The 12,384-nt window shown below is 41.6% G+C and overlaps 1 protein-coding gene across 1 annotated transcript; it reads left to right on the top strand.

Moving 5' to 3' along the window:
* The first annotated feature begins 1,276 nt into the window (after window positions 1–1,276).
* On the top strand, window positions 1,277–2,227 carry LOC112413417 (zinc finger protein 131-like). The gene is made up of 2 exons (XM_024765374.1): window positions 1,277–2,017; window positions 2,120–2,227. The coding sequence occupies exons 1-2, from the start codon at window positions 1,280–1,282 to the stop codon at window positions 2,225–2,227; spliced, it is 846 nt and encodes a 281-aa protein (XP_024621142.1). The 5' UTR covers window positions 1,277–1,279.
* Window positions 2,228–12,384: the final 10,157 nt, after the last annotated feature.

Below are 12,384 nucleotides of genomic sequence, written 5' to 3'. Positions count from 1 at the left end.
AAGTTCATTAAATAGTTAAACTTGATCTTTGAGGAATATTTATTTGTAGATATTAGGTGAGGGGAAAAAAAAGCTTAAAAAAATCAATTATCTTAGGTTCTATGTCAAGAAGATATACAAGAATAGCAAATTAAACCAAAAGAAAAGGAAGGAAATGATAAAAGAATAAAATTAATGGGAAAAATTTTAATACAACAGAGAATATCAACCAAGCCAACAGATTGTTACGTGAGAAGACTGGTAAGATGGTAAAAAGAAATTTGATAACCCCCTGGTAAGATGGATTAAAAAGGAAATAAGATAAGAGACAAATAACCAATATCTACTCCTCAACTCATATTATGAGGCCAGCATAACCTTAACACCAAAACCTGACAAAGTTATTAAAAGAAAAGAAAGTTCAGGTCAGAGTCTCTCATATAATAAATGTAAAAATCTTAAATAAAATATTAATAAACTGAATCCAGTAAAAATGTGGCACACCATAGCTGACTTCAGCTTATTCCCAGAACACAAGGTTGGTTTAACATTTTAAAATATCAATTCAGTGTAATTAACCAGACTAACAGAATGAAAGAGAAATCTCTATCATCTTAATAGATTGAGAAAAAGCACTTGATAAAATTTAACATCTATTAATCTAATAAAGAATATTTACAAAAACAAATTTTAAAACACCACACCAAACAACACTTTTAACACTGAAATGTTGAAAACTTTTCCTCTGAGATCAGGAAAAAGAAAAAGATATTTGCTATCCCCACTTCTATTTGACACTGTACTGGAAAGCCTAGCCAGGGTAATAAGACCAAAAGAAGGCAAAGAATTAGAAAAGAGTAAGTAAAATTATCAATACTTTTAGACCACATGATTGTGTTATTCAAAAGAATCTATAAAGTATTTGAATTAATCAGGAAGGTTAACAAGTTCTGGATAGAAAAATCAATTGTTTTTCTGATATGAGCAACAGAGATTGAAATTTACAAAATAATATAACTTGCAACAGCATCAAAAATACCAAATACATAGAAATACATCTAACAGGTGGCCGCCGCCGCCGCCCGCGCCGCAGCCGTCCGGGTCTCGGAGCGAGCCCACGTGCGCCAGCCGGACCCAAGCAGAGGGAGCGCCCGGGCACTCGCGAGGAAATGGCGGGTGAGGCGCTGTTCAGGGTTAGGGAAAAGTGTGGGGCGAGTTACGCCCCGAGAGGGGCGAGTAGAGAAGGTAAGGCTTTTGGGACGGAAAGGAGAGAGGGAGGATCGTGAGCTAGAACAACCCGATGGCCACGGAGGCCGAAGAGACGATGGAATGCCTTCAGGAGTTCCCTGAACATCATAAAATGATCCTGGACCGATTGAATGAACAGCGAGAGCAGGACCGGTTTACTGACATCACCCTGATTGTCGACGGACACCATTTTAAGGCCCACAAGGCTGTTTTGGCTGCTCGCAGCAAGTTCTTTTACAAATTCTTTCGGGAGTTTACTCAGGAACCTTTGGTGGAGATAGAAGGCGTTAGTAAAATGGCCTTTCATCATTTGATTGAGTTCACATATACAGCAAAATTAATGATACAAGGAGAAGAAGAAGCCAACGATGTATGGAAAACAGCAGAGTTTCTACAAATGCTAGAAGCTATCAAAGCCCTTGAAGTCAGGAACAAAGAAAACTCAGCTCCACTAGAGGAAACTACCACAGGAAAAAGTGAAGCAAAAAAAAGAAAGATTGCAGAAACTTCAAATGTTATCACTGAGTCATTGCCGTCTGCAGAATCTGAACCTGTTGAAATCGAGGTGGAGATTGCTGAAGGCACAATCGAAGTGGAAGATGAAGGCATTGAAACGTTAGAGGATGTGGCTACTGCCAGGCAGTCCATAAAGTATATTCAGAGCACAGGTTCCTCTGATGATTCCGCTCTGGCATTATTGGCAGATATCACCAGCAAGTACCGTCAAGGTGATAGAAAAGGGCAGATTAAAGATGAAGATGGCTGTGCCTCTGACCCCACAAGCAAACAGGTAGAAGGTATTGAAATTGTGGAACTTCAGCTGTCACATGTGAAGGATTTGTTCCATTGTGAGAAATGTAACCGTTCATTTAAATTGTTTTACCATTTTAAGGAACACATGAAATCACACTCCACTGAGAGTTTCAAGTATGAAATATTCAATAAAAGGTATCTTCGGGAGAGCGCGTGGAAACAGTGGAAGTACAAACTGAGCTTCTAGAAGCAGACTTGGATCAAGTGACCCCTGAAATCATGAACCAAGAGGAGAGAGAGCCTACCCAAGCAGATGCTGCTGCGGCGGCCAGAGAAGATCACGAAGATGCTGAGGGTTTAGAGACCAAATCAACAGTGGATTCCCAAGCTGAAAAGTCAGAAAATGAGAACAGAACACCTATGCCAGTTTTAGAATGAAATAACAAATGAATATATTTTTAAGTTTATGTGTTGAGTTTTTGAACTGATGATGGATGGGCAGTGTGACTGTCCTTAAGCTAAAAGACATGTGGACCAAAGTTAAGCTCTTTCCTGTTGTGTTGAACTGTTTCTATTGAAACAAACTGATTTTCCCCCACTTGATGCCACAGAGGAGGGATCTTTCCCATAAGTGAATGGGAAGCTTTGAGAAGTATATTTCTGGAAAACTGAAATGGATTATATTCTTATTATATAGTTGGGTACGAATGTATCTATTTTCATTGTGGTAAGGGTTCTCCTTTCTCTCTTTGCCCAGTCATGTCCTTCCTCAAGTTTTTTTTTCCCCCATATTGTAAAATCAAACGTAAAATCATTAGAATACAAGTTTATGTATTCTAAGGCATGTTAGAACATTTGAATATGTAGGAAACACAAGGCTGCATGAAGACAAGTGCATTGTTACTGTGCGGTTACATCTTGGCTTCTGGCTTTCTTTAGCTGGAACAACACTCTCGTCTACCCTGACAGTCACAGATGTCATCTCTGCGACAGAAACGGTGGTGGTGGCGGCAAATTTCTAGAATGTTTAAAAACCAACCACACCCATGTGCCTTTTCAAATTCAACTAAACTTCTGTAAAGCGCCTCTGGGTCTTTCAGAGTTTGTGTTGCGAGGAGCAATGTAGGTCATGCTATAGCACTCGGTATTTTCCTTATAGTGACAGCTACCGGTTCTTTTTCACTTCAGTTAGATTGAGAAATTTCATTCAGTGGCGGCTGAAGGGCCATTTTCAATTGGGAAAATTCACTCATATCTGTGGTAAACTTTATTTTGATGAAAAGTTGCACTAGTATTTTACCACCAGATGAAAAAAAAGATGAGCATCACTTAAAAATTAATGTATTTAAAATAAAGTACAGAGGAAAAACATGTAAATAATATATCAGGCTTTGTTTTGAATGAATCTTTTTCCCCAATCCTTAAAGATCTTGTGCTGTAACTTTTACAGGCATACAAATAGGAGTGCTAAACTGTGGACTTAAAAGTAGGTGTGTAAATATTTTTAATCAGTATTACTTGGAAAATAAAATATAACAACCACATTAAAAAAAGAAAAGAAATACATCTAACAAAAGATGTATAAAACTGCTATTCAGGGTAATTTTTCTATCTTTGTATCAATACTGCACTGTCTTAATTACTGTGCTTTACAAGTATTAATATCTGAGAGTTAAGTCTTACTCTTTGCTCTTTTTCTTTAGAGCTCTATTGACTATTCTTAGCTAACTTAGCTAACTTTATTTCCATATAAAATTTTAAATAAGAATGTGAACCTCCATTAAGAAAATAAAGACTGCTAGCATTTTGATTGTGATATTATTGACCTCTTTATGGAAGAACTGACATCATTATGACATACAGATATCTATATAAAATCTTTCCATCCATGAGCAGAGTATAGTCCTCCATTTATTTAGATCTTCTTTAATTTCTCTCATAAATGTTTCCTAAATTTCAGGGGAATTAAGGGAGAATAATTATTAGGAAAGAGTATGAGGGAAAGGAAAGGAGAAATTATGTTTTGCAGATAACATGCCAGTTCTTGACCCACATTTCCCTTTTTGTTTGTTTAAGAAGAAAATCCCTGAAAATGTAACAGATGGCCACAATCCTCCTTCATGTATGATATGTGGATAACATAGAAGAGCTCAAAAGGCAATTGCTGGATGGTACTCCAGATCAAGTTTTCCCAAATTGCAGGCTATGTGTTTAGTGGGTTACAAACAGCCTTACTTTCAATCAGATAGAAATCATCAAAGTGGATCTTGCACGGTAAGATTAAGCATCATTTCATGATTTTTACTTTTGCTTAAGTTATACACACACACACAAATATATGTATGTGTATATAGAGCCTGTGATGTAAAATCTGTTTATTCTTGTTGATTGCAGTCAAAAATATTTGAAAAACTATGCTCTGGGAACTATTTTCCACCAGAATTCAAAGTGTCATTACATGTTATAACGCCTGGTACTTACTGTGGCAGGTATTTTGCAGCTGTGTCATTTTCGCTTTGGCTCAGACGTAAACCTTAGATTTGGGATTGCTACCTATGTGATAGAATTGAATGAGAGTTAACGGCGAAAACTGGAGGTTATGCATGAGTTAATTAGGGAAGAATATGAGAACAACAGTGATATGCAGGTAGCCGGAGCCCAGCCGGAGCCTTTGAAAGGGGATGTTCAAGAACACTGAGCATTAGCCCCTGGAGGATATCAGTGGCTCAGGGAACTTATTGGAAGGGGCACAAGGTGCTGCAGAGGCAATGAGTAAAGATAAAGGACAGCTGTCTGAGAAGGCATTTCTCTGGGCCTCCTCCTGGCTCCCATCTCCTGGTCCCCTTCTTTTCTTTTCTTTTTTTTACACTTTTCTTAGTGATTAGTGTTTTAATTATACAACAAATACATGTTCTCTTTTAATGAATTCCGATATTACAAACATGCACAAACTAAAAAAGCAAACATTATCTCCTTCTTCCCTATTCCATTGTTCTTTCCTAGAATTAACCACTTAATTTTATTTTTATTTATTTTTTTATTGGGGTATAGCTGCTTTACAATATCCTGGTCCCTTTCTGAAAGCATCCCCAAGCTGTACTTTTGCTTTTTACCTGCTTTGGTCTCCCAGACTCTCCCTCAGTGGCTGAACTGTCACCATGTCTGGCTCTCCATCTTTTCCCTCAAGATCCACCCTAGCAATTTGTTCCCCCAGCTCTCTGGTTTAGGACCATCGTCTCCCATAGGAGGTCTCCAAGCCAACCTCAGCTGGGGTTTAAGCAAAAAAGATTGGGGTGTTAAGACATGAAACGGAGAGCAGCTTTAACCTGAACTCCTAGGCTTGTACTACCTCAACCAGAAGAATTGTCAACCAGAGGAAACATCTCCACATGGCACAGCAACTGGTGAAAGAGATAAGAATTACAGCAAAAAATGATGATGATAATGAGAGTATTTGTTGAGCATTGTTTTATGCCAGGCATTGTTCCAAGCATCTTACATAAATTAACTCATTAAATTTTCACAGTGACACTGAGGTAGGTAATGTTTTCCCCATTTTGCAGGTGAGGTAAATGGGGCACAGAGTTTTTAAGCAACTAGCCCATGGTCTCACAGCTATAAAGTTGTGGAGAACATAGAAAGAAAAGAACTAAGAGTGAACTTTGAAGTAACCAAGAAGAAAGAGAATATTGAGTATCTGCTTGACAAAGTGGGACTCTGATTTTTCAGGGTAACTTTAGTTTGCCTTTTGTTAGTTATACGAGTTCATACGCAGTCTAGGTAGATAGACACTTGGACTCCAGCTGCCTTTACCTGTCGACTTTTGTGTGGCATATGTGGAAGTGTCCAATGTCAATCTCAGAGAGGTGGTTTTTTTTTTTCCTTTAAGAAAGATACTGCTTTTATAGCTTCCAAACTGGGGTCCTCATAATGAAATATTGAACACTTTCTAGGGATTCACCAGGACACTATTCCAAAAAAACAAGAAGCCTTAGCATCAGCTGACTACAATTCACCCTACTGATTAGAGACAGGTCAGTCCCCTACCTAATTTTGGGAAACCCAGAAAAAAGACTGGTAGGCAGAAGGTATTTTGAAGATCAACAAAATAAACCATTTAACCCACGCAACCAAAATCACTGAGGAAAAAGGTCATCGAAATCCCAAAGCCCAGTGAAATACCCACTTCAGAAATGTAGCTAACATCATCAAACAGCTGGGTTAAATATTGATGATTAGATGGTGGTTTCGCCACCAAACTTTTCAAGGAACTGAAAAAAAAAAAAAAAAAGAAAGAAATCACTCAAAAGGTGGGAAGATAAGAGACAGAGTCTATCACTGGCTCTTACCAGCAAATTTGAAGTACTTATTGAAAAAGAGAGAGAGAGACCTTTCAGCCTGACATTTAGATATTGCTTATGTGATGTCCACTCTCCCGGTACAGCCCTGATCTAAATTTAGTAGTTTAAAAAGAACTAAGTCTCTCCTCCCACCCATTTCCAAATGCCAGTTGAGAAGTCGTTTCTCAGACCCTTTTCATCCTCAAGAAAGCCCTGAGAACTTTAAAAAAAATTAAGGACAAAATGTCAGAACACTGTATGCAGTCTCTTCTCCTTCCTAAAATGGCCATTTGGTTAAAATCCATGACAACAAAAGAGTTAAAGTTCTGCACTGTTTAAGAACAACCAGCTGACCTTTAAATCTGCTGGTTTGAATCCAATCACCTTTCAACAAGCATGAAATCGGGAACAAGGCGTACTAACACACACCAATTATTTTCATAGTGTACATGACTGAACTCACAGTGTCCTGTTTAGGAAAAATAAATAAATAAATAAAAATACACACTCATTTTCCAAAAGCCAGACTTAGAGACCGAGTGTCTCTGTTGGCAAGGATTGTCCTTTGGTAACTGTCTGGAAAAGTGCTGTTGGAGAAGGCCTTTCCTGGGAAAAGCACAAAGAAAGTAACTTTTTCATGTTGTTTAAATTCTGTTTAATGAAATGGTTTCCCCCAACCTTCAGTATAGCAGAAGTAAAAGTAGCTGGGAAATAATTAATTACTATACTCTGTTAAGAACTTCGCATTCCATGGATGTAAGAGAACAATTTTCCCCTCCCCGTGAAAGGGCAAAACGCTGACTCCTACTTTGAGCAAAGGCATAAAAATCCAGGGGCTCAAACCAAGCGTTGAGTGTCTACTCCTTAAAACGATTCTTTGCTTTTCGAAAGTAATTCTCATGAGGTTCTTTTAAGTGAGGATAGTCCCTCATGCCTTTAAAATATAATTCAGCTTACAGAAATTCCATCACAGGCTTTTTCCTCTCCTGTTGCGGAGCGCAGGCTCCGGACGTGCAGGCTCTGCAGCCATGGCTCACGGGCCCAGCCGCTCCGCGGCATGCGGGATCTTCCCGGACCGGGGCACGAACCCGTGTCCCCTGCATCGGCAGGCAGACTCTCAACCACTGCGCCACCAGGGAAGCCCCCGTCACAGGCTTTTTAAGAGCAGATGGCATGGCTGTTTTCATACAATGCGCAGAGAAAGGAGCCCTCTCTGGAGGCCTGTGGCCTGCAACCGGACAGCCTCTGGTCAATTGCAAAACTGGGTTCTTTATCACCTCCTTTATCCTCTACTCCCAGGTCCCTTCATCCCATCCCATTTCCATCAGCCAGTTACACGGAATATTAACCCCACACCTGGACCATATTCCAGCCCGAGTGTGTTTTTAAGGACTGAGACTTCTGAGATTCCTTCCCAAATCTCAAAATCCTCCTCTCTCATGGGCCCACGTTTGCCAGTCCCTCCTTGCCACAACATGTGATTTCCCTCCTGTCATCTATCAGTCCAGAAAGAGAACCGTCAGGCTCTCACAGCAATGTGGGCCGTGGGCCCCGGCCAGGGCCCAGACCACAGCCCTCCCAGCCACTTCTGCTTTGGGGCAGGGCAGGGAGGGGCTGCATACAGGAAGAGGGGGCACTGCCTGGCGTGCCTGCTGCTCACAGCTGGGGTCAGGAAGGCATCTGCCAGCTCTGGTGCAGAAGGTCCCTTGCAGTTTACCATCTATCAGGACGACCCGGCCACCTGGTCTGAATAGCCCTGAGGACTCCTCCGAAATCAAAGGAGCCTCTTCCTGGAGCCCTGGCAGAGCAGGTGGCCAAGGCTTCCTCAGGCCTCGCTCACTGTCCTGTCCTAATTCTCATCCCTTCCTAAGGAGCACAGCAAGCTCGCCAGCTTCCAGGCAGCCACCATTTCCTATCCCTTTTTCCTACATCCGGGACTTGATGCATTGTTAAAGTCCAGACACTCACCATCGACCCCAACTCACAACTGGTTCCCCAGCCTCCATCTGCTTTGCCAAGATTTGGGGAACAAGGAAAATCAAAGTGTCTTATGATACCACCCTCAGCCCAACAACCAACAGAAAAACCCTCATCACCTGAGTACAAGGTGTGGACCACCACTAGGCCCACACCTGACTCTTTTATTTACTCTCCTCGCATGCGGTGAACGACGCCCTTGGTCACGTCATCCTAAAGTCTATAACACAGAAGGAGACCCAAAGTCCTATACGCTTGAAGAATTGCATGGCCATATCTTTAGCTAACATTTTCTGTTTTATTAATCAGGGTCCATGATTTTATAGTAGATGAGATCTGTTCAGGCCAGCCACCATTTCCTCTCCTTTCTGTCAGCATCCTGCAGACCACAACCACCACCAGAAAGGCAATGTGGTTTTGGGGAGAAGAAATCACGAGATACCTGAAGACAAAAGACTGAGGATTCAGGCCCAGAATTGTTATTAACTGAGAGACTTTGGCCAAGTCACTACAGTTCACTGAAACCTCAGTCTTACCTTCTGTAAAGTGGGGATTATAATAGCCACCTCACAGAGTGCTCTGAAGGAAGAAATAAGATAATAAAAGTGAACATAATTTTGAATTATAAACAGAGAAAGAGGAAAAGAGGAGAGAGGAGGGGAGGAAAGGCTGTAAAGTTCAGCTTCCCTCACCCTTTTGCACTAGCAGGTAAAATAAAGTGTTCAGACAGGAAACCTGAACAAAATAATCCAAAATATAATATTCTTAGGCACTGTTGAAGGGAGAAGCTACTGTATTCGCCAAATCTGGTCAAGAGCTCAGTCTGAGCAGCATGTTTTTTACCCCTTGAGTGCACTAAAGCTTTGGGACTGACCTGCAGGAAAAGACCAGAAGCTTTCCTCATTTCATTCCCTATAGTAGAAAGACAAGAGCAGCTGAAGGACAAACGTCCAGAGTCGGGTGAGGCAAACGCCTCAGGCCATGAACTTACTTTATCCCTTTGGTAGATCACCTCCGGGAGAAAATTCCAGCTTTGTGTTTTCTGCTTGGCCCCATTCAAATGGGAAGTTCTGCTCAGAGGCCTGAAATAGAAAACAGGAAGTCAACAGACTGATTTTCCTAATTCCTCAAATGTAAATCACTGCACTTGCTGTGGATGAGAACTACCATGAGGTGTAAACCTCCTTTCTAAAAGGAGGTCACATGCCAATTATGTACAGAAAATATCCTACTCCAGGGTAAAAAGGAATGTTCCATCAGCTTTCTTCCTAAATGAAGGAGGGAAGCAGAGCGGGATTGACAGTAAAGACGATCAAGGGTGTTGCCATCAGAACCAAACTGCCACTAAAAATAATGAAGGGTCCCACTTTGATGCTCAGACACTATTCGCTTAGCTGCTTCTCCGACAGTCACTTTTCTGTAGCTACTTCTCAAGGGGACAGTTACTAAAATGGCTCCCCTCTCAACTTCGTCATTATGTTTCACAGTATCAGTGTTTTCTTAGAGGCCCTTGTTTGAAACTTGCAAGTTGAAACTCCAAGCCCCACCCCTACACCTGCCCCTTCAGTCAGTTTCCATCACAGACCTTCAGTTCCATCTCATTTACATCAGACACAATTCAGCTAGTTCTCCTATCACAGCTCAACTCTGGTTTGCCACACCTGGTCATTTCCTCAGCCATCTCTGGTCTGAATCCTTAGCACTCCAGCCTTTCTGCCTCCCCTCCTTCACAAGACTGCCAGATGAATCTTTCCAGCAGACAGTCCCCTCACATTACTCCCTGGCCCCAGGGTCTGCCACAGCTTCCTAATACCTACTGATCAAATCTAAATTACTCACAAGTGGTCTCACCATAGCTATCTCGCTTAGTGTGTTATAGCAGAGAGTGCCTGAGCCTCGGTGCCAGATGGATTGGGTAAGAATCTCTCTTAGGTGAGCTTTACCACTACATGGCTGTGTGAATCTGAGCAAATTATGAAACCTCTCTGCCCTTCAGTTTCCTCATTTGTGGAATGAAGATAATTACACCCACCTACATAGTTATTAAGGGACTAAGTGGGATAATACATACAAAGTGGTCACAGTGGGTTCCAATAAGAAGAGTAACTAGTGCTTATGGAGTGCTTTCTACATCCCGGGCTCTGTTCTGAGCGCCACACATGTGTTTGTGCAGGTATGACCATTACCCTCATTTTGCAGAAGAGGAAATTGAGGCAAGAGAAAGTGAAGTCACTGAAACCACATAATGAATCAACAGAAGAGCCAGCATTTGCACTCAAGCAGTCTGACTCCAGAGCCTGTAAACTCAACTCCGGGCTCTACCACCTCCCTTCAAGGCCACTTCCCCTTCCCTGCAGCTTTCACTGGCTGGCACAACCCACAAGTCCACCCCAGTGCTTCCCATCTGTCCAGTCTCCCCTGATGGATGCTGTGCTGCATTTCCCCTCCAATCTCACCTGATATCTTGAAAGAAGCAGTTACTATATTTTCTCTATACCCAGTATACCATCTCTTTACTCTTTTTTATCTTGCCCTCACTTATATATCGGCTTGTAATTCTTCACTTCTTTCTACCTTCTGTTTCTAGAAATTGCATCCGAAAAATAAACATCCCCAAATTCCAGAGTGTCCTAAAAGAATGTTATTTCCACCAACACCCCAGATGTCATTACTAACCCAAACCTCCTAAGTCCCAGTCACTTACCCAACAAACATTTACCAAGCATCTGCTGTGTTCATGTCGGTAGACGCAGATTACATGGGCCCTGTCCTCTAGGAGCTCGCAGACTAACGAGGAGATGAGTGTTTATGTAGAAAATGTTAATAAGTTGTGACAAGTATGAAACACACGCTGTTAATGGCCTCTCCACCTTTAGCCCTTCGGGCTCTCGCACTTCCCATGTCGTGTCATTCATACAGGCCGACACACCGCCCCTTCCTTTTCGTCTCTGCGGCCACCCCATGGTTTACTTGCTTCCTACGTGATTCCTGAGCTATTGCAGTCACCTCCCAACTTACCTGACTGCCTCATCCTCCTGCCCCTCAAAAGCAGCCCTCCTGCTGCTGCCGAACAACCTCTGTTGTCACTCCCATATTTGAAAACCATGAAGGTTAATGAGACAAGTGCAGGCCCCTGAGCCTGAACAGGCAAAGCTGCTTAGGAACTTAGCCAACTTCCTATCCTGATTTGCTCCACTCCCCTCCACATCCAAACACTTCACCTCACGCACCACACCTAAGAGAGACTTCTTACAGGTCTTCAAAAACGAGTCCCCTTCCTGTTTCCCATTGTCCCCTTTGCCCTCCCAATCTATCGGCTCATTTTTGTTTCTGAAATTCAGATGCTTCTCCAGGATTCAGGTCAAGTCACCTCCTCCATGAAGCTTCCTCTCATTCTCCCACAATGTATGATATAGTTCCGTTCTCTGACTTGCTTTAGTCATGCATTTGTGTCTCCTTTAGGGCACTTTAATTCTATCCTGCATTCCAGTCATTAGCAGTTTTAATCTTACGGTCTCTGTCTTTAGGACGGTATTTGTCTTTGTCGTCTTCATTCAATACAGCACCTAGCAGATTGCCTCAAGCGTAACACGTGCTGAATAAATAATGAATACGCTCTTTGATTTTTTGTATGTGATGTAGTGGGAGAAACCTCATGAGGACCCAAGAAGAAGCCTAAGTTCGTTCTTTCTTCTTATTATCATCTCATCTTTTATCCAACAAACTTTTTTTCATCCCTAGGCAATATGCTAGGCACTCGGGGTACAAAAATAAAGACACAGAAGCCTGCACCCAAATACACACATATTTTCTATCAGAAAGATTGACACATAATACAAATAAAATAATAAGATACATGAAAAATCATATGAATTGCAAAATTATGCCAGTTCTACCGCTAACTAGGTATGTGACCTTGGGAAAGTCACTTATTCCGTGAGGTAAGTGTTGATAAGTAAAAAATGCAAACTCATAGGCGGTCTACGAATTTATGATTCTAACTCACAACTTTTTAAAAAGTGACTCAACAAAAAGACTGGATATCATTCATGTAACTGTAGGAGAATGAGGCCATAGAGGCAAATGT

This window comes from Neophocaena asiaeorientalis, unplaced genomic scaffold, assembly GCF_003031525.2.
Source record: "Neophocaena asiaeorientalis asiaeorientalis breed wild unplaced genomic scaffold, Neophocaena_asiaeorientalis_V1.1 scaffold198, whole genome shotgun sequence".
NCBI lineage: Eukaryota > Metazoa > Chordata > Mammalia > Artiodactyla > Phocoenidae > Neophocaena > Neophocaena asiaeorientalis.
This window is presented reverse-complemented; position numbering and strand designations above follow the sequence as displayed.